The sequence below is a fragment of the Corvus moneduloides genome, chromosome 4, assembly GCF_009650955.1.
Source record: "Corvus moneduloides isolate bCorMon1 chromosome 4, bCorMon1.pri, whole genome shotgun sequence".
NCBI classification, from domain to species: Eukaryota; Metazoa; Chordata; class Aves; order Passeriformes; family Corvidae; genus Corvus; species Corvus moneduloides.
The window spans coordinates 38,403,257-38,425,741 of record NC_045479.1 but is presented as its reverse complement, the minus strand read 5'-3'; the positions used below and the strand labels follow the sequence as shown (position 1 = coordinate 38,425,741).

The window sequence follows — 22,485 nt, the reverse complement described above, 5'->3', positions numbered from 1 at the left end:
AATCACTTAAAAAAAAGTTTTAAGAGGCAGAGGATTAGGAAATAGACTGTATTAACTTTCCTACTGAAAAATATTACATCTCTTGTGGACAGCATAGCAATGAGTATATTAAAGTTATTGAGCCCCAAGAGAGCAGAAAGATGAATCCCTTGGGAATATGTATCTTGATGTAGAAAAGGAAAGTTTGAAACTTTTCCTTTTGTCTCTGTATGGCTTGGCTTGTGATGATCCACAGAAGACCTGTCATTCAGAGTTGCTGAGGCAAGTACTGTGTAGTTTGTGTGCCAAGTGAACTTAACATTAACTTCTGTCCACAGGAAACATGTGAGGCATACAGAGGAGATTGGGTGGTAGCTTAGAGTTAAGAACCTAGTGCAAACCTTCTCAAAACAGTGATGTGTAAAGCATAAAGAGGCTAGAAAAAGTGAAAAGGGGATGAAGAAGGCCACCTCTCAGAAAACTTGAGACTCCTTGCTATGAAACATCTTTGAAATGCTGAACTAGCTTAGAACATGAGAGCTGCTTGAGCAGCGGAAAAAGTTCAGCGAAAGCATAATTTAGGTATGGAAATGAAGATAAGTAATTTGCATGGTTACAATGGGGCATATTATAACATTTGTCCTTACTACAAAATACTTTGATGAATCACACATGACTAGGAATGATTATACTACCATGAGGTATTGTGAGGATAAAAAGGATCCGTGAATCATAGTGCAGCTGGTAGTGTAGAGTTTCCTGGCTTCACAGTTCTGTTATTCAGGGGTTGATGGCTAAGAAGAAATATCCTGAGGGCTGTTTTGTATGTACATTTGTGCTTTAGCAGCATTTGAAGTATTTAAATACATTTAATGACACGTTCTGTTCCGTAACTGATCTCACCAGTACAATGACACCTTGCAGTACCTACATAAGGAAGAAACCAAAACTGATTTCCCAGCAGAATCTGCTCTGAAAGTTGCTTCCTCTCAAATACAGATATGATTTCCAGAAGCTGGGATGTTTTCATTAAGCTGAACTGTTGTAGTAATTACAATTAACACTTATAAGCTGAAGTGCTTTTCCATATTTATTGAGTTCTGTCACTTGGACAAGCTCTGCTCTATCTAACGACCTCTGACCACAGATTTTCATGTCCTTCTCTTTCTTTTTTTGGTGACTACTTTGTGGCTTCTAGTCACTTCAGACTCCCTGTCTTTCAGGTCCAAGGAATTGTGTGTTTTCCATTCAGCAGACTAAGTTTGAATAGTGCTGCCAAACCATAGATTGCATTTTAGCATTGTGAGTAAAGCAGTGTAGCTGAAAGCTGCTACTGAACAGACTTGTGTTGTTCCTCCCCCTCCCTTGCCTGCACACTTTGCTGTATCATTTCTGTCAAATCTAGTGATCTGTGGTTGGACAGTGAGCCTGCAATTATCCAATGGGAAACTAAAAAAAATGTAATAATCTTTTGACCGAACCATCTCGTCCAATGTGTGGATAGTCCTGGATCTAACTTGAGAGGAGGAGGAAATGCACAACTGTCCTTTTTAGTGATATGCCATCATAAATGTGGAGAAAGAACAATATAAAACTCTATGAAGGAATTTTGCCACTCTTGATGACTCGTGGAGGTGTCATTGAGAAAGATGACTCTAACCATAACTCTCTAACTTTGTGAAGCATCCCTCTAACCATGAGTCTTTCACATCCAAGCTGCTGTCATTATTGCCCAGGTGGAGAAGTTAATGCCAGTGCTTGGTATGTGTGAATTACAAGCAAGATCCTTCAGAGGAGGGAGATGTTACTGTTTTTCTATTTGCACCTCACCCGCCTGATCATTAAGAAACCATTATCATTTATTTTCTGGAGTCTAGCCGTGTTGGTCACTATAGTTGAAGGAAAAAGTCCTGTTATCCACAAAGAAGAGACATTGTTCAAGGGACCCACAGCCAGAGCTGATCTTTGAATCATGTTAGTTTACACTGAGATATTTTTTCCCAGTATTTTTCAAAAAACACTACACACCTAATGTAAGAACAGCTAAAGAGGAAAATATTTTCCTGTGTCCTATATGGAGACCAGTTTGGGGAAGACAATCTGTGGAGTATTACTCCTGATCTCTAGTTTGTCAGTGACCCTGACCTGGAGTTGTACTTGTGTGTCTCATTTACTTAAATTTATTTATTCCACATTTTCATTGGCTGCTCTCTTCTTTTTATGTGATGAGCAGTGACTGGTTGTTCTCCATTTGCTGTGTACCAGTCCTGAGTCTATAGATTAGCTGTCCTTTTTCAGAACTCAAAATACTTAATCTCTCTTTGCATGGGATTCACTTCCCATCTCTTCTTATCCTTATCACCTTTCTCCATGTATTTTAAGTTCTACAGTGCATGTTTGAAACACTGAACGAGAGAGGGGTGGTGCCACAACTGCCTACAGTGCTCAAAGTTTATGTGCTGGAGTTTGTTCTGTGGCATAGTAATTTTTTTGGGTTTTTTTTCTTTCCTTAATCAGCTGTAACTTTGTGTTTGCCTGTTGAATATCTGCTGAGCACTGAGCTGACATTTTCAGAGAGCTGGTCACTGTGATTCCCAAGAATTCTTCCCTGAGCTATAGCTTATTTAGACTACTAATGTGTGTGCATAGTTATGGTTATATTTTCCTGTTTACATTTCTTTGCACTTACTGGTGTTAAATTTCTTCTGCTGTTTTAGCAACCAGCCACTCGCTGTCATGAGATTCACCTGTAGCATTTTGTTCATATGACTGTTCTGAATAATTGTGATAGATTGAGCACTTTTCTGCTTATTTGTCCACATCGGTTCTGGACACATTCCTTACTGCTTATCTCTGCTGGTGTGGCAGAAGAGTTCATGGCTAACAAGAAGATGGCAGTTCTGTGTTCTGTTTTGTGGGATGGAACTTTCATGGAAGTTTACTAAAATGTCTTGCTGAAAATGATGCTACTAGTGTGCTAATATATACACCTGATCAGGTGAATAGGGAATATAAAGGTTGTTGTTAGAAGTCATGGGTAATTATAGTTCAAGTCACTGAGAAGCTTGGTAACATTAGCAATTGCAGTTGCAGTGCTGAGATTGACCAACATCTTCAACTCTTCTGAGTGCATTTTAGCCAGTGTATCTGTTCAGGTGTGTTCTGAATCCTTCTTTAACTTCTATTAACTCTATTGAACAGCAGAGGTACAGATACCATCTTGTGTAGAGTCTTGCACAACACAGAGACCTTTGGGATCTGAAATACAACTGAAGTGTCTGCTTTGTGAAGCATCAGCTATAGTGTTTTGCCTGTAATTCTGTTACATTTGTTTTTTAAACAAATTTTTATTCCACTTTATTTCAAGAGGGATGTATTGTCTCTCATGACATTAAATACTTAGGTTTTGTTTTGGTGAGAAACAGGGTTAAGTCAGTCTTGATTCAATACTAACAAACCAATAATGGCAAGTTCAGCTGGTGAATTGATAGTTGTCAGTTGTATGCACATCGCTGGTGAGATGCTAGCATGTAAGGGATAAGTACCATAAGGCTAGGAAGATTTTTTTCTTTATATTGCCATTTTTCCTGATTTTTATGGAATGCTAGTAATCTACAAATATAACAAGTTGAATGCAAAAAACCAAAAGTTAAAAAATCATGGCTCTGGTATGTGGAAACCTGCTTTTCCTTTTTTTTCTACAGTGACAGGAATATAATTTCTGTTTTTAATGGAAAACATATTAGAACTGTGAGAGAAACATCATTCATTGTTTGAAAGTCTGTCTAGTCTAGAGAAGGACAGCCAGTGAAGTATTTAACTGATCTTTATATACCTGGACAATGCCAGATATACACTTTCTTTGGAAACTCCAATATGGAAAAAAGTTGGACCTTCCGTACCTGAACTTTTAATCTGAAAGAGATTGTCTGTGGTTTTGTACCATTTTCTGCTCATCAGCATTCAGCAACACTGCAGGATAGAGGAAAAGTACAGAAGCATACAGAAAAGATAAAAGGAGACTGGGAGCAGAAAAGATAAATGACTTTGCCGTCAGTGCAGTATAATGAAAATCAAATCAGTGGCAATGCACAATTGCCCGGTATGGCTAACCCCAAACAGTGTTTTAAATAAAGTACATGCCTTTTGTATTTTATTCTTGTATTTATATAAAGAAAGATTACTTTGTTATTAGAAGATTGCAGGGGAAATAGATGTCCTTATTCTATAAAATCCTGAGAATGAGTGTGATTTACTTGTTTGATGCCTCTTTAGTTACTGGCTTTGCCAGTAATGGAATTTCGTTGTTGCCAAGGTAAAGCCTGTTTCAACCACTCTTACATTGTTTGGGCTGGGTATAAAAAAGATTCTGCATACAGGATACATTCATCTTCAAAGTGTAAAGCAATTATTTGTTTGATAATGCACACAAAAGATACCTAGGAGTTAATGAGGTGCTAGGCTCTGTGTTAGTGTGCTCACCACTGTTCACAATCCTTGCTGGCGTGGCAGGCATTGGCTGGATAAAATTGTCCAGTGTGGCTCCTTTCTATAGACTCTCAGTGTTGCTGAGCTGCCATCTTCCACCAGCTCTGTCAACGCTGTTGGTGGTGGTGATTCCCAGTGCAGCCAGCTAACCACGCTCTGTGATTTTATACCTTCATGTTGGTACTTTCTTCTTGAATCCTTGACCTAATGCTGATGTCTCAACAATCTTAAAGTCTGTAACTTTAATGTTGTTTTCTGCCTCCAGACTTCCTTGCAGCTTTCTTTCAGTAGTTATACAGCTAGGCAAATATCAGAGATGGACCTGGGCATGAAGGCAGCTGAACCTCAGGGTGGTGAAAGCAGAGTTACCACTGAGGGTTATAGATGGCAGTGCTGGTATCTACATGACCAAATTACACTGCAATTGAAAGTAGAAGTAGTAAAAAAAAAAAAATTGGCAAACTTACCAATTTCATTTTATCAAAAGAAATAATAAAAGTGCATTTTCTGTTTTATCTTCAAATAATAGTTATGTTTCAACTTGTTAAGCATTAGCACAGTGCTGTACTGTTTGTGGTAAACTCACAATGGAAACAGAATTCGTTTTGGAATATGCCTACACTGGAATCAAAACACAAAAAGGAATCCACAACAACTTTGAAAGACTTCTGCAAACTTGCATTTTGTTCCTGATCAGATCTGACAATGTATTTTTAATGAAGTCTTGAACATCTGCAAACTGTTTGCAAGCTGGAATTTTCTTCTTGAATAGCTGACTGTGGAATCACAGACTCTGTAATCATGGATGCTGTGTCTCCACAGTACCTATTTGCAGTATAGTAATATAATAATCATAATAATAGCAATAATGAAATCTCTTCCCTCTCAGTTAAAGTTCCACATTCTGGATAGCATTTCATACTAGTATAATGTGCTATTGGCTGTTTATAATGACTCAAAATTACTGCAAATGGCCTCTAAACACCTTGTACAGCTGAAAATACATTTGTTTTCTGGGTTGTTCTTCTCCAGCTTCTTCATTTCAGTAAATGAATCCTGGAATCCACAAGTGTACAGGAGACTTCTGAACCAGAGCTCTTTTTCCTTTTCAGATTAGATTACAATATACAAACCTATTGGGAACTCTGGTTTTGTGTCCGCAGAATGATCTTAATTTGTTGCTGACTCTTACCACAGGAGTTAAATGAGTCAGAAATATTCACAGGGTGTTTATTGTTTCATCCATTACTTTACTTTCCAAATATTTGTGTTGATATTGATTGTTGTAAGTTTTAAGTCCTTGAATATGTTCATATGAATGCAGTGCAATGTACAGCTAGGAAAGCTGCTGTTATATAAACTAGCAGGAATAGGTAACATATCCACTCAGGTCAGGTCTAGAATACCACAAATTTAATTGGAGAGACTGTATAGTTGTGATGATGCTATGTCGTGTGGGACTAAATGCATCACAGATCAACTCTTCAAGCATTGCAGCATCCAGTGTAGATGAACTCTTAAACTTGTATTTACTTTGTTTTCTCAGTTTTCTTCTAAAGATGCAGGACCAAAATGGCAGGAAGTGCTATCATATTTTTTCCTTACTGTGCTTACTGGCTATCTTATGTGAGCAACCTTCTAAATTGATTTATTTCCATAATTCCCAAGCCTTCAGTGACATAGGATTTGGAGTTTGTTCCAAAATATTTGCACTTTCTTCAGTGTGATGGAGATGCTTTGGTTTTTATGAGTTCAAAGGCCACCACCTATTAAACTGTTTTTATTTAACATTCATAGAGCTTTCAGGATGCCTATGTCTCAAGAGTCTGAAAAGCCCTTAGCCATCTCAGCTCAAATGACAATAAAAATCAACATTCAAACAAGAGTAATTTCTCAGAGTCTTAAGTGAGTGTGCTTTGCAGAGCGTGCATCGGTGAAACTTGGGTCAGAGATCATTGGAGTGGCTTTGGCTGGTGCTTAAGGGTCTGTGTTACCGTGTCTAGATACAGAAAATAATGGAAAAGAATGTGGAGAACGATGGCTGTTCAGCTGACTTACAGCTATTCCACAGCTCATACTTGACCCCATTCCTGTGTTGGCGTAAAATGAATGAAGCTCATCGTCTCTTCTTAGGGAGAGACGAGTAATTCTCAGTGGACAGTGGAGTAAAAGTACAAGCCTTAATGGGATCTAGAATGGAGAGTGGGATAGCATTGTCAGCAGAGCATCGTGTCCCAGGTCGTTGGCTGCGTTGCAAGTCAAGATTTATTAGCTCAGACATGGCTCTGCCTCTGCCATACACGTGTCTCTGAGCGGTGCTGGATTGTAACACGCAGCGATGCTGGTGCGCCTGCCAGCTCCTCTGTGCCATGCTTTGCTGCTGAGAGGAACTCTCCTCACAAGCAAGGTCAGGCTACTGCTGAAAATGCTCCCATCTCTGTGTGTCTTTTCCTTCAAAAGCTTACCATTTCCTGAGCTCACCACGTACAGGCCTGCAGTGATCTTGTGGTTAATTTAGTTCTTTTTTCTTTTTTGTGAGTGAATGAGACCCTTTCATTTTGTTAGGGAAAAAATACCAGAGGTGAAGTTCTCTAATAACTGTTAGACATAATCTGTGACTACTGCCCTTTTAAATTTTTTTCATCAGCAAGCTGGGCAATGGTAAAATGCAGTAAAAGTCAGGAGACCTGTTTGGATTTGTAAGCGTAATGCACAGGGATGCATGGGGTGGGTGGCATTCTGGAGGCCCTAAAGTCCAGCAGCTGAAGCTGGCTGTCTCATAGCCTTAATCCCTTGGGCTGGGTTAATGAGATTGACTGGTCCTTGAACCAGGGAACATTTTAAGCTTTGGCCTTCCATTTAAGAAGGACTCAGCAGCACTGTGAGCATGCAATACAGCAGCAATATTTCTCCCTGGGATTTCTTTCTTATTCCCTCATCTTTTTCTTCCCCCTTTGCTCTACCTAATAGAAAATGACAGCTTTGAGCACTTTCATGGGAAAAGTATAGTAGATATTTTAGAGTCAGTAGCCTCTACTTGAGAACTTTAGGCAAAACTGGCACCAGAATATTAGTCAATGATATTTATACAAATGTTTTTCTTAGAAGCTTCTGGTAGCAGTTTCCTTCACTTTGTAGACTGATCTGAAAACTCAAATTTTTATTAGTTTAATTTTCTCAGCCTAAGCTTTAGTCTGCTTTTGCTTTTAATAATCTTTCCACATCCCCATGGTGTTAGTGACAGTTTGTTCCTTATGGAAATCAAGTTTCAAGTTTCCAATCTTCACTGATACTTTGTTGCATATATTAAGAGTATACAAACTGCGGAACAGATCTTGTCTGTCACTGTCCTGCCAACAACACTCAAACACTGGAAACTTTGGGGAAAAGGGCTATTTGAGGTCCTGTTCTGATATGTTAAACTTAGAGGAACCTTCCTTGCAAGGTCCCGTTTTATCCTTGCCAGTGCTTTTATCCATGGAAGCTTCCAAAAGATTTTGCATTTTTTGGTATCTACTTGCTAAAGTACACAAAGGCTCTTGCTGCCCATACACTGTTGATATTGCCACAGTAATTGTTCCTAATTGTTGTTAATCTGCATATCTTCCAGTTGTAGGCACAGTTTATGCTGTGGGTAGAGATATGATGGGAGCAAATAAAGGGTGCTGTTTTAAAGGTTTACCTTGCACTGTGCAAGGTATGTCTCATGAGAGGGAATGCTATCTTAGACTCTAAGAAAGCGTTAAAAGGAGAGACATTAATGAAGCTGTTATATTGATGTGAATGTCAGCTGGAAGCTAAGCAAGGGAATAGCTTTCTTCGTCAGCTAGAAAAAAGAGAGGGAAGGACTGTTCAAACAGCAGGGATCTGCTCCACTGTCAGCAAAGAAACATATCTGTGCAGGCCATTTTATTATGCTAGGAGCTGAAGCTATGATGATGGTAAAAATACTTTTGTCTTCTTATTTCCCTAATTGACATGCTATTTAAGACTTAAACCTTTAGTGCACGTTCAGTTTTGCCTGCAATATGATCACCGTGCTTGATACCAGGTGTCAGAAAATTTTCCTCTTCTTCCCATCTTCCTATAATCCATTGGACCATATTGTTGCTTTGTGCTAGTTAGCTTCCTGGGAAAGGAATTGCCTTGACTTTTTTGCAAGAAAGGGTTTCTTCTTATAATTGATCCTGTCTTAAACACTCCATTTTAATCTAATGCTAGCCAGCACGTTGATATGAATGAAGAGGTAAGCTCTCAGCAAATTGTTTTGCTTTAGGAAACCTGTATGATAGTCATCCAGACCTAGTTTAACCCCAGCTGCTTAGCTGACTGGCTGGCTGTTTGGATGTAAACCAGATGTGGTGGTTGAGCTGTGTGACTGATGAGAAAGCATTGTTAGCAAACTGACCTTTTCCATAGGCATGCAGAGGACATTGCTGATTAACGTGCATCTTCCTGACAGAAAATATGTCCTGAGCAGTGCAAGTTTGAAGATGAAGAAAGTAATTTGAATGATAAAATGTGCAAAAATATTTTGTGTAATCATAAACATCTGAGCATTTAATATATAGGAAGGCATTTGATTAATAACCCTGCAGTTAAACATTTTATAGTATTTAAATTTAAACAATTCACATGTTACATTAATGTGTATTTTGTAGACTAAAACCAGCATGCTTCAGAGTCATCACATTTATTTGCTTAAGTTTGTACATGCAAGAGTACTTGAATTTTGCAGCTTTTTCTGTCTTATGGTGCAAAAACTTCAGTTTGCCACTTATCTGTGTCTCCTGGCTGGTGGTCAGGTGGTAAATCACTTTGTTTCCTGGTTGTGGCCTTGGATCTTTCTCATATGGGAGTCCTGACCCAGGAATAATGTTTTAATTGATTCAGCCCTTCTATTTTGTTTTCTCTATTTATAATTGTAATTTGCTTTTGAATTTTATTTCCTCTTTTGATTCTCATGTTTTACACTGAGATTGGAATTCTCAGAAAGGGGCTGAAATCCTTCTAGTTGGAGATGTTAATGATAGATAACTATCTCTCTCCTAAGCCGCCCATGGTTTTGTCAGGGGCTAGTTGAACAAAAGTGTTTTAATATTATTAGTGCATTTAGCTTTTTTATTTTATTTTTATATTGTTCTGTCAATTTGGAGATTTAAAAAAAAAATTTGAAACATTAGTTGAGAGTGAGAACCAGAGATCTTAATGAAGTTTTTTAGTGGATTTTAGTGTGTGTTCATAAAAAAAATTTGATTTCTTGATTCCCTATTTCATGGTTTATGGTTTTTGTTTTCATTGGCCTAATTGCTTGTCTCTTTGCTCCTTTTAGCCTGAAGGGGCTCTCACTGTTAATAAGGCTTTTGCTCTTACTGGTGTAACCTGTTTTTTGGTTGTGTTATGGCTTTTGTACCAGTCAGGGCACAAAATTTCCCATGTTCATATTTTTCTCCCTCCTAAGGGCTAGGTACAATTTTTCACAAAATCTCCAGCTCAGTCCAGTGCAGTACAGACTTGTCTACAAAGCTCTGTGTTTCTTCAATATCAACAAATTTTAAAGAGTACTTTAAAATCTAGTACCTTACAGCTCTAATCTGTTTACCTTGCAAACAGTTTTTCTATTGAGTTTACATGTAACTTTACAAGATACTTTGCTGTGTTCCTCTTGCTTACTGCTGCTGTTGTAAAGCAATGCATTGAGTAAATGCTCTTGAACTCACAGGTGAGCTGTGCTTCTGCTTTGCTTTTCTTGCAACTGTGTTTTGTCAGTGGTTTCCTTTATTTACCACTGATTTACTTTTTTTTTCCTAATACTGATAAAGATTACTGCAAACATGTGATGTGTAGGATGAAATTTATATCTACCAGATTTTGGTTTCCACTGTGGTTGTGCGGAATTCATGTGAAACATGAGAGTATTGACATCGCCTTACATTCATCTTTGGTTTGTCAGGTACAGTCTGTCTCTGTCTCCTCCCAGCTTTTTTTGTTATGCCCTGGACAAGTGCATCACTTTACTCACTAGCCATTTTGTAGGGGACCACTGTGTTGACATCTCTTAAAGTGATTACTTTTAAGTGAATAATAAAATAACCTTTGCCTTTAAACAAAGCTAAATAAGTCTCAGCATGGTAGCCACCTGGAAAAAGGTGTTATGGGAATGGGATGGCTACTCTTAGGCATGAGTCAGCGTGGGGGACTTCAGTGTTCAGAATGCTTCTAAATTAAGCAATTTGAGGGATACAGGTCTACAGTTTGGAGTAAAGTTTAGGTTTGGTTTTTGAAAAACATGTTGTGACTGAGGAACTTAAAAACAGGATTGTAATTTTTTTTTTTTAAATTTGTGATGGAAAAGGTGGTGTTTTTCAGAAAATCTATTTTAGGAAAAGTAATTTGTTGATTTATGATGAAAAGATGATTTATCGATTTGGGGCAGAGATAGTCAAGTTCTATTTCTGGCTCTTTTTTAGACTTTTTTCCTAATATTAAGCTCATCTTTCTGTAACTTTCATGTATAAAATGAAGATGATAACAGTTCATTTTCTTCATGTTTTGCCTGTTATTCTTTAGGCAGAAAGACTGAGAATAACAAACATCTCTCGCTCCTATTTATGTAGTTGACTAAGCACAGGGAGATTGTGCTGTCATATTGACAGTCTCCAGACAATGCCAAAATATAAATAAGCAGTTACAGTGTTTGCATAGTATCATTTCAAATGGAATCACTGTCAGGTAGCATCTGTGTGCTTGTGGCAAAGCAGTCTCTAGCCAGGTGAAATTTGGCATGCTATAGGGCTGCTGAACATTGTAAGCCACTTCTTAGCACTTTCTTTAAACTTGTATACTTCTGTAGCTCTTCTTTTTTTAACCAAAAATAGGTGAAATATTATTTATGAATGATGCATGATGTGAATGCTTTGACTATAGAATAGGGAATAAATAGTATTTGAAATAAGAGAATTCAATCCAATCCCAGCCCAACCAAAGGAAATTAAAATTGGGGTTAACCACTGGGGTAAATCTACTGCAGACACATTTTTCTGGAGGAAAAAGCCATCATTGGCTTTTTGTTGTTAACGTGTTGTTAACATGTTCACATCATCTTACCTCTGGGGTTGTGATACAGAACTTTTATGTGTAATAGGTAAATAATGTAAATCTTTGTGCTTTGTTACTTAAAGCTATGCTGATGTTTTACACCTGCAAAGGACTGCAAGAAGCTTTAACCACTGGGAATCTCAACAGTTTAAACACTGAATTCCCTGCAATAGCACTTCAGAAGAATTTGAACCTTGCTCCTAGGCTGAAGTTCTGTAACAACTCAAATTTATCTGTAACCAGTCTGTCATGGTCCTCTCTTCTCTCCTGTCATGGTCCTCTCTTCTCTCCACAAATGTGTTCTCATGCTGTTTTTAGCTCTGAACTCATGGTGACCAGGTGAGGAAGCTGGGCTACCTGGACACTACCCACCTGGTTAATGTAGTTAGCTGACTCATCTGGCTGGCAGGTTGTTGTGAGAGGAGGTGAACTCTAGTGCTGATGTAATAGAAGAGTTGAACCTGAATGACTGAGTATGTGGTAGCGAGATTGTGGCAGTCTTAGTTGGCTGAAATGGCTATGAAATGGTGTCTGCAATTAAATTTGTTCTACATTAGTTGTTAACATGTTCACTTTCTGTCCCTGAGCCATTTCAACAAGATGATAGAGATTCTAAGTGCTCTAAATTAATCTTAATGGCACTGTGGTCAGTGACATAGCCAGTATTTTACTGTATGCCAGCTGAGCACTGGTTGGATTTATATGTGAGTGCAGCTCATTAACTTTCCAAAGTATTTTATGATCTCAAGTTAGAAATTGCAGCATGTCGGCATGACAGTTTTGCCTCCTGGTAGAATATATTGTTGCACCTTTGGCTGGAGCATTTGCATTTGTTTTGGTTCAGATCAGAAATTGATGAGACAACTAGATGCTTGTCCCATGCCCTCTTTCACACCTCTGAAAATACCTGGCAATCCCTTTGCTTAATATTCCTAATTTTTCCACTGTCACCTGGAACTCCAGAAGTTTCTCTCACTTCTTTCTCCTTCAGGGTTATGCTAAAAGTGTTTGTCCAGGAATATAAATTACTTCTGTTCAAAGCCTCTTTCTCTTGCCCTGCAACAATGTTCATGCCCCCCAGTGCTTGCATTTAGTTTCCTGAGATATCTCTCTACTGCTGTAGCTCCCTCAGTGACCATTTCTTTCATATACACTTTATTTTTAGTGATGACTTCTCTTGTTTTAACTGGTCTGTTAAACCAGTCTCAAATGAGGATTCCAAGACGATTTGTGCTTACTATAAAAAAGAGTTCCGTCCAATCTCCAGCGAAGGTGTTTCCTAAGAAAGTATCAGGTCATTGAATGCTCATTGGTTTCAGCTAGCTCTAAGAAAATTCTTCAATTTCTTAAACATGTTTTGTTTTATTTATATTCAAAAAAGGCTCAGTGCAGTGCTCAGTTTGGAGTAAAATCATCTTACAAAGGTGAGCTGTTCCTTCGGTATTCAATAAGCACATTTCATTATCATGCAGTCTTTTTTGAGTATTGTCCATGATGAATAATGAATAGGAGATTCATTATTCTGTAATTCTTCTGTAATTTCTTCCCATTATCACATCTATGTTCACTACAGCAAAATTGGTATTTCAGTACAGCCACCTCTCTCTCCTTTACTTATCAATGTTGCAAAATTTATTGCATTTGCACCACGCAGAACTTCTGGAGGTATGTGCACATGTGAAACAATTCATACACATTCTTAGCGGAGCCTGGCCTGTAGCTTGTTTGTGTGTGTAGCAAACTGTTATTTATTTTGAATTTATCACATTTAAAAACCCATTTGAGATGCAATGCCTTGGTTGCAGAAGTGATCCAGGGAGTTCACAGCTGAGGCTGTTGGATCTAGACATGTCTGCTATATTAAATGTGTGATGTAACCATATTTTTATCTCTGTAACATTAGTAAAAGCAATACCTGTGCCTACAATAGTCAGTGAGCAAAACAATGATAAAAGATTTCAGATTATCAAGTAAATTGAAGCTTCTAAGTACAGAAGCAATGCGTGTGTTTTTCAGCTGAGAGTGTCACTGGCTGCTGAAGTCTTACAGGTGAAGTAAAGGGCAAACCACTATTTTGTCCCCCTTTATAAAGTTTGAAAGTGACTGCTCTGTTGAAATGTTAGGGCCTTCTGTAACTATACCATGTAAAGGCATGTTTGAATTTAAACGCGTATTTTAAATTAAACTTACTCATAAGCCCTTTCTGAACTGAGATTTTTAAATCATTTTAAGATCCCAGATGTACCAGTGCTGGGCTGAACCTGTGGGTATAGTCACACAGAGGACTGGAACTTGTTTGGAGGGGCCTCCCAAGAACAGTGCTTTATGTGGAGTTTGCTGGCTTTGAGGAAAGGATTAAAGAACAGACATTATTCCCAGGATGGCTTTGCTGACACCAGTTGATGAGCAGAAACATCTGTTTCATAATGGGAAAGCACTCTAAGCTGCTTTAAAACACCTGACAAAGTTACTTTTAATTCTGTGCGAAGTAGGTGGGAGGGATACCTATCCTTAATTGTGGATTCCTGTGTTGATACAAGGTTACCTAATCCATGCTTGCCTGAGAAAACAAGACTTATGGTTGTCACCAGACTTCTGCTCATTTTCCATACCCTCATTTACTCTGCCTATTCAGACTGAAGTACATGTAGCAAAATGGATGGAAGACAGGAGAAAGGAGAGGGGTACATCAAGACGTTAGCAAAACAGGTATATGCCAGCCTTGGAACATTAGCCATGTTTGCTTGGAGAGATGCTCTAATAGTGGGAAGCTAAATGAGAGCAAGGCTCAAGTCTCTTTTGGTTCCACACGCCTATGTGATGTGACAGCATTCAGAGGTGCGGAAAGGCTCTCCATGCTAGTGGGTACTTTTGGGAGTGGTTTCTCTGGTGAGATGGTTGGCAATATCTGTGGTATCAGATGGTTTCATACAAGGGTTAGGATTATATTTGCATCTTCTCATCTTGTCAGCCTCAAAGCTGACCTTGCACCTGGTTCTGTGACAGAGATGCAGCATTGTTACCACCGTGTAAATTCTGCATTAGGCTGTTTTCAAGATTCAGAGAGCTGTTTTCTTTACAGCACATGAGATAGAAACATAAGATCCAGTCCTGCTTCTCATGATCTGAACTATCAGTGGCTGTGACCAAAATGCAGCCCTTTACTTAAAGAACTTTTTTTTTTTTTTCCTTCCTGTGCAACTGACTAACAAGGACTGCTCGAGTGGTGATCTAAAAACGTGGACTGTACACATGGCAGATGCTACTGGTGAAGGTTGCCTTGGCCGAAGTGTCCCTAGCCCAGAGGCTGGACCAGTCATGTCTCCAGAATGTCTGAAAGCCCCTGTAGTTAACCAGAATCATTCAGCTGAAGTCAGTGGATCGGGCCTTTAGAGCCCGATGAGCCATCTGCTTGTGAAAACAAGCCGTTCCTTGCTAAAATAGAGGTGCACTTTATTTCCTTGGAGCAGGATTCCTCATCCAGCGAGCTGCGATTCCCCCCCGGGCACTGGGGAACACAGTGATGGCAATTAGAGTGGTCTTAAGACGTGGAAAAGATGGCTAAACATTTAAAGAAAAGATGCCTTGCAGAATGAATGCAGACTGTTACAGAGGATTATTGTGATCAGTAAACTTTACTATAACAACAAATGAAAGAATACAAATGTCTCGATATCAAGCAAGGTGGTACTCCCCTAAAAGGATAACACCACTGCAAGAACAAAGGTTTCAAAGGGGCTGCACACATGAAATGGAAGGTGACACAGAGAATAATGTCTTCAAAAGCAGGCTTCAAATGTAGAAGTGCATATTTAATTCTAAAGTAAGAGGTAGGCTCTGGTGTATGGCATGCTTCAGGCATGCAAACTTCTTACTGTAACATCCTGATTTCTGCCAGGTTGTCAAGTTCCTTAATTCCCTGGGAAAGCAGGTTGGCAGCCTTGTGGCAAAGGTTTTTAGTGTCTTCTTGTGCCAGAGGGAGAACATTGTGCAGTTCTCTCTGGTCTTCCACTATCTTTACTGAATTCCTGTAGGGGAGAAGGTAGGACCCACAGTCTTTTTGCACTTAGACACGTGTAAATAATGGATTTTTACTTTTTATTTCCATGATCAAAATGCTGAATGTATTCCATATTCCTCCTACCTGCATTGCAGAACTGTAAAAACCCTTTGGTTTGACCCGAAGTATTTAATATAATGTGAAAAAGTTACTGCGGATTTTTCCTTACAATTCTTCATCCACTTAATCCTCTTCTCCTTTTCACTTACATTTTAATGCAAAAAAAAAAAAAAAAAAGAAAAGTAGTGATTTAAAAATTTCAAAATAGAACGGTTCTACTTCTTTTGAACCTGTTCCTCTGTTTTTTTATGTGGTGAAATTATCACTAGTCTTTGGTATAATGGAAATAATTTTGGTGAACATACAATAGAAATTAAGATGTGTGTTGCTCTCTAGAGTTGTACTTGTCAGAATTTTACCCATTGTACCTTGCACATAGTTACTAATTCACATTTTTTTGAAGCACTCTGAAGTAATAAGACAAGAATAGCTCTCCTTTTTAAGTGTTAACTTTGTTTTTGATGGATAATTTTTACTTGCTGTAGACATGAAGATTTTCTCATGCGCTGTAGTTAATAACCTGACTTCAGTTAGATGTGATTTGTTTTAAATATGTTGCACATTTCTTAGCATATATCATGACTCTCTAATGGAAGCAGTTCTCATTTTACAGTCACATTTATCTGTGCTGGCAACGTGGTATTACAAATATTTATAAGTTTTCTTTGACTTAGTTTATGTAGCAAATGCTGAAATACTAAGAGAGACTTGAGAAAATGTTGCAATATGTACAAATTGTTTGTAAAAGTATGCTGTTTTATATAGCAAATACTTTTGACTAACTATAGAGGAGTAGGCTATTGATCACTTATAACAAATACATGGAATTTACCATACAAGTTTCAGGAGTATTTTAGTATTTTTTCTGATAAAGCCGCCAAAATAATTCTAAGAATTTGAGTAAGGTTACTAATATTTTTTAAATAATCCTTCAGGATGATTTCTTTTTGGAAATAGTATCTGAGCATGACTGAGTATTGTGTTTATTTAAAGTTCTTATGAAACTACTCAGGGCTTCTGGAAGGCAAACAAAGGGAAATAACTCACATTTTTGCCCACTTTAGAAAAGAATGAGAAAATATACATTACGGAGATTTAATTTAGAATGTCTAATAAATTTTAGAGTTATTAACAACAGAGTCTTATAGAGAGGAGGTCTGCGCTGTAGGACTGCAGGTACAAACCTAGTTGCTCAAACTTGTGGTAAGGAAGGAGGCAGTCAGTTTGACAGTTTGAGAGAAAAATGAGGGGGCTGAATTTTTCTTCTTAGTAGTCAGAACTCCTGTTGAAAAATTGGTAGTGGTTGCAAACACAGATGTAAAGGAGGCTGAGAAAAACCCCTAGAATTTAGGTTAACTGTGTAAACTTTGTTATTTTCATAGGTATTATGACAGTGTCATTATGAATAGTATTCCTCATAACATTTTTCTGGTATTTTTCAATGAGGGACACAGGGAACTATACTACATCAGAACACTGGCAGTGTGCTGTTAATATACCTGCTGTCCAAACAGAACCTACCTTATTAATTCCCAAATGTGGAAGGGTGCTTGGTGCAGGTTGTTAAGTGGTCACAAGGATGAATGCCTGCTTTGAATTCCCTCCCTGCCTCTGCCACCAGAGTTGCTGTGAGATGCCAAGTAAATCACATAAACTGACACAGTCTCATTTAGTCATTAATCATGTATTACTGATTTTGTTAATGCCCAAACTAAGACACCTGTGGCCAAAGCTTGTATGAAGTGTTCACCACTGAAGTAAGATATAATGGGAACAGTGCTTTAAATATGTGCAATAAAACTGTTAAATATAATTGACATTAAGAGGTGTCCAGATAGGTACCCAGAATTAGTCTTAGTCTCTCTTTGTTCTCCACTTTCTTACATGAAAATAATAGTCAAACCTAATCTTGCAAAGATTATGAAAAAGAGCATTAATAATATTTGCAGGGCAGTAGGTGCCATTGTAGTGAGTGATGAATTATGCACTTATGCAAGAAACCTATTTGTCTTTTGTAGGAGAACATGTACTGCTTTAATATATATATTTAGGCCTGACCCTGCAGAAAAGTTTATTTTTTCTCTTATTTAAATTACCGTAAAATTGAATTCTTAGTACAGTGATCGAACAGCCTGTGGGAAAGTATATAACAAGTGGGCATTATTGTTCAGTCCAATGCAGTTTTAAACTAACACTACCTACCTGCCTTTTGAAATGAAAGTAGTAAACAAACAAAGAAATTATTCTAAACAGATCTCATATCTTAGTCGTCATTCTGTTTAAGTTCCTCTTTGGAGCAGAATATAAATCTTTATAGTCCATTACTTTACACCAAGAATCTTCTTATAAATGAAGGAAATAATATAGTCCCCATTTGATGGATTTGGAGGTAAGATATGGTCAAGATAAGCCCATACACATTAAAAAACATCAGTGTGTGAAAGTTAGGGGCTTCAGTTTCAAACTTAAACGTGCCAGCCTTTGGACTGAACTCTAGACCAAGCTCCTCACGTTGTGAATGACACCTCAGAATGTGTCATCCAAAGCACTTAGCCAGGTAGGCAGAGTGTCACAGACTGTCCTCTATGGTAGCCCTCTGCTAACCAAGAGGGAATTTATGAGGCCAGGGTAGGTCTGTGATGGTGTGTCTAAGGTTGTCTGTACATTTCATGCTCAGTGGTTGCTGGGTGAAAGGCAGAAGCAAGACCCAGTGTTTGAAGATGTTGACTGCTTTGACAATATCTGTTGCCTCAAAGCCCCTGAGAGACCTGGACAAAGGCACGGGTAATTCCTGAACTGTGTTCCAGCTTAGGGGTGGTGTGAGCCATGGATGCCTGTCAGTCCAGAGCTGTTCTGGGCAGGCAGAGAGGCACCCAGGGAAAATTTACGGGCAAAATAAAACTACATTCAGTGTTAGGCAGGAGACAAAATGAGAGTTTGCAGCATTGCAGCTTTTGTACCTTGGCTCCATCTCAGACACCATTAAATGCCTTTTCTATATTTGCCAGAAGACATTCATTGTAATGCAATAAGTTGAACCTTGATTTTTCTTCTATCTGCCTGTTATTTTCTTCCCTTCTGTTGTCCTCTTTCTTATTATGGACAGATTTGGCCACTGTCAAATTGAATGATTTCGTGCATACTTGGTTGACTGACTCTTTTTTTCCCCTAATTTGCTGATACAGTCAACTGTGCCAGTAAAGCAATTATGCAAAATTGTGTATAAAGGTTTAATGATACAAAACAGTGTTCATCACAAATCTAATTGTGATTCTTAACATTCTTCCATAAACTCTGTGGTTAATAGCTATTTTGTTAAAACCTGTTTTTGGTTTAGTAGATAAGGGAACATTTAATGTACATGTCACTGTTAACTTTGAAAGGAAGCAATAAATAAAAATAGTGATTTGGACGAGTTCAGATATTGATCTATGTGCTTTCAAGTAGTGATTATAAGAAGTCTGCTTTATTACATATCTCATCAGGTTACACTGTTACCTGTTTTACATTACGGATGATAACTATGTATGGTTCATTGTGCACCGAGTCTAATACAACACAAAGGTTAAATACAAAGATGTCATTGTAATGAAGCAAATAATGTGTCTCCATACTGAAACCCAAGAGACAGTGGATTAAAACAGAATTGACAGGTGCACTGTACTTAGGCTTGATATCTGGTTTTCCCTTGGATAACTGAACTGGTTCAGGACAAGAGCAGTAAAGCAATACTTGGTAATACTTTTGTTGAAGCCAAAAATCCCATTGGCTTTTCTTAGTCCAGAAGAGAGCATTTAGAAACATTCCAAAGCTGATATTTCTCCTTCATGTTTGCGTTGATATTTTCTGATTTCTGCCTTACTGCTGTCCTCGGAACCCTGGCTAGGATTTAATCCTACCACAGAAAGTACTGGCGAGTCAGATATTATTATTAGGACTGACATTTAGTAGAGTCTCATTTATGTCAGGTCATTATGTACTGCAGGGAGAGACCTTCTGCCACAGTCACTAGAGACAAAGCACACACTACTTCCATCAGGCAAGGTATGAGGAGGGAGAACGGAGAGTGGCTCTCCTTTCTATCCCCTTCTTGGTTAGCAGTTCTCAGCTCTATGTCATCTTTGCATGAAGGAAGCACTATGGACTGTAAGGACAAGGAAGAGAGAATAACCTGGCAGTGCTTTCTGCTGTCTCCCTAATCAGGGTCACACTTGGATGCTGAATTATGAAGGTGAGTTCTGTTCACTTGGTTCACTCCAGGTAGTGAAATGCGTGAGCTGTGTTATACTGAACAGAGCAGTCTGTGGCTTATATAAATAGCTTTAATTTACTGCTTTCTGAATACAGAGGCCTGAAGCAGTCATGGAGGTTTCAGGAATGTTAATTGTTTGTGTACATGAATGAGCTTAGAAATGGTTGTTTTTGCAGTCTTCCCATAGCTCATGGAGAGTAACGGTGTCACTGCCGGAGAAAAGAAAAAAGAACGATTATTTTTTTTCTTCACAGTCTACTAATATTTTCAGGGCTTGATATAATGTGCCTTTAACAAACCATGAACTTGTCCCCTACGGAGTCACTGCATCCTGCCTACATTCAGTGTAGGCAGAGAGCCATTATACTAATCCACTCTTCCATCATATCTCTAGCAAACACATGTTTTTTCTTCGAATATTTATTTTGATACAAAGAGTGCTCAGTTTTTTATTTGGCAACACAAATAAGTAGGAGATTGTGACTTCTGAACTTTGCAACTTTAATTGTGGTAGTTCTGGTTTTCAACTATGACATGTTTTGACAAATGTATGACAGTCATATATGGCTTTAAGGGAATAATCCTGCCACCTCATAGCAACCTTAGAGTAATTCATTCACCTCTGCAGGTAGGATAGGGTTAAAAGGCAGATGCTGAAATTGGACTTTTGCTTTGTTTCTTAACAGGTACGGTTATATGCAAGGCCTGACGCAATCCGAAGAGGATCAGGGGACTATGCTCTAAATATTACAAGGAGACTCATTGAGTTTTATGAAGATTATTTTAAAGTGCCCTATTCCCTGCCAAAATTAGGTAAGATTTCCCAAAGAATGTGAAGTTAACACAGAAATGAGAGATTAAGTCAGCTATTTTAATGGAATTTTAAGACTGTAATGTATTGGATTTCAAGTTAAGGAATGTTTGGTTTAATTTAGAAGGATCAGGAAGTAAGAAATTTTTCCTTGTAGAGGAAGGGAAGCCAGACTGTGCTTTCTTCTACCTGGAACTGAAAGGAGCAGGAAGCAAACAGTATTTATGTTTGTTAGACAATGGGTAGAGAACCCGAGACCTTTCACTGATAAGTGGGCTGGGTTTTTCTTTGTTTTTCGGTTGTTCTCTCTTTTGGTCCTTAATTCTATGAGATAGCCACTGGAAGATGTTTGTTCTGTAATATTTTTACCTTGGTGCCTCAGCCTGAAGTGGGGAACAGAAATGAAAATATTAGTGGAAACTGGGAACCTGTGGCAGTGCAAGACTGTGGGTTTGGTTGTTTTTTTTTTTTGTTTTTATGGTGCATATGGCTTATTAATGATGATTAGTAGGCAAGCTTAATTGTCTAGTTGTTTATTGAAACAATTGCCGTGAATTTGTTTTTCTGTGACCTAAATGTAAACCCCATCAATTTCTATTATTTTTTAAAAACGGGTTTTTCTCATCCTCCCTTTCACCACAATCAGTTGTTGTCCTACTCATTTAAATACTTTCCACAGTATTATTACACCCTGCCTCCTTTGGAGCATGTTTGATAAAGATTCAGAAAAGCCTATTGCTCAGCAGCAGGAAGAAAGCATGTATTTGATCAGAAGTGTTGGAGTTGGAACCACAGGTGATCCTCCCAGGAAGTCAAGGTTTATTTCATTAAATCCCTTGCCTGCTGAGTAGGTTTATTGGACTTACAGCTAATCATGTAGGAGATAGATAATGTAATTGATATTTCTAGATGAGGGTATTGCATTAATATTTTTATAAGTATGTTGTGACATTTATTTCTTGGTGTCTTTTAATAACAGATTACAGGCAGTGTTCTCCTAGAGAAATATGCAGATGGGTTAAACAAGCATATGGCATATTTAAGTATACACAAACTTTCTGTGTATACTTTCATATGTGTCTTCAAGCATATTAATAATGCTTTGTAAAGGAAGTTCTAGGCTTACCAGAGCCAAAAATTTAGAGGGGGAAAAAATAGTCAAGAACTTGTTGAATAGAAAAGATGAACATAGAATGGTTTGGGTTGAAAGGGATCTTAAAGATCATCTAAACATCCAAACATCATTACTTCAGGTAGTTTATTGAGCCTGCCAGCTGGCAGCAGCAGTAGTAACTGTATCTGCTTCATAGTATCTTTCAAAATTGTAACATATGGTCTTTAAACTCAACATGCTATATCCATTGTCATTATGCTGTGGCATATCTTTTACAAATATCTCATTGTAAGTGAATATATTCCAGTTTGGATCTTTTTGGAACAGAACAGGAGGAATAGTCACAAGTAAAATTGTATTTTTTCATCAAATATTTGTAGTAAAATTGTTAATAGGAAATGCTGCTTGAAGACTTTAGCTATTCAGTAGTGATACTATGAAAATAATTACTGTAGAGCATAATTTTTTTATAATACAGCAAGGTTGAATTTATTTAATGTAAACATGGGAAGAAAAATGTCTAAACTCAGTGATGTAAATATTTTTTAAAATTTTATTTGCATATTAATACAGGTATATTTGTTCCAGTTCATCCAACCACTGATTGCTATGTTTAAGCATGT

The 22,485-nt window shown here is 37.9% G+C and overlaps 1 protein-coding gene across 1 annotated transcript in view; it reads left to right on the top strand.

The window, feature by feature from the left end:
- TRHDE (thyrotropin releasing hormone degrading enzyme) overlaps positions 1-22,485 on the top strand; it is a 209,869-nt gene that overhangs the window by 17,603 nt on the left and 169,781 nt on the right. The window contains exon 3 of the mRNA XM_032105718.1: positions 20,624-20,750. Coding sequence (XP_031961609.1) covers positions 20,624-20,750 — 127 coding nt within the window. The remainder of the gene's footprint in view (positions 1-20,623; positions 20,751-22,485) is intronic.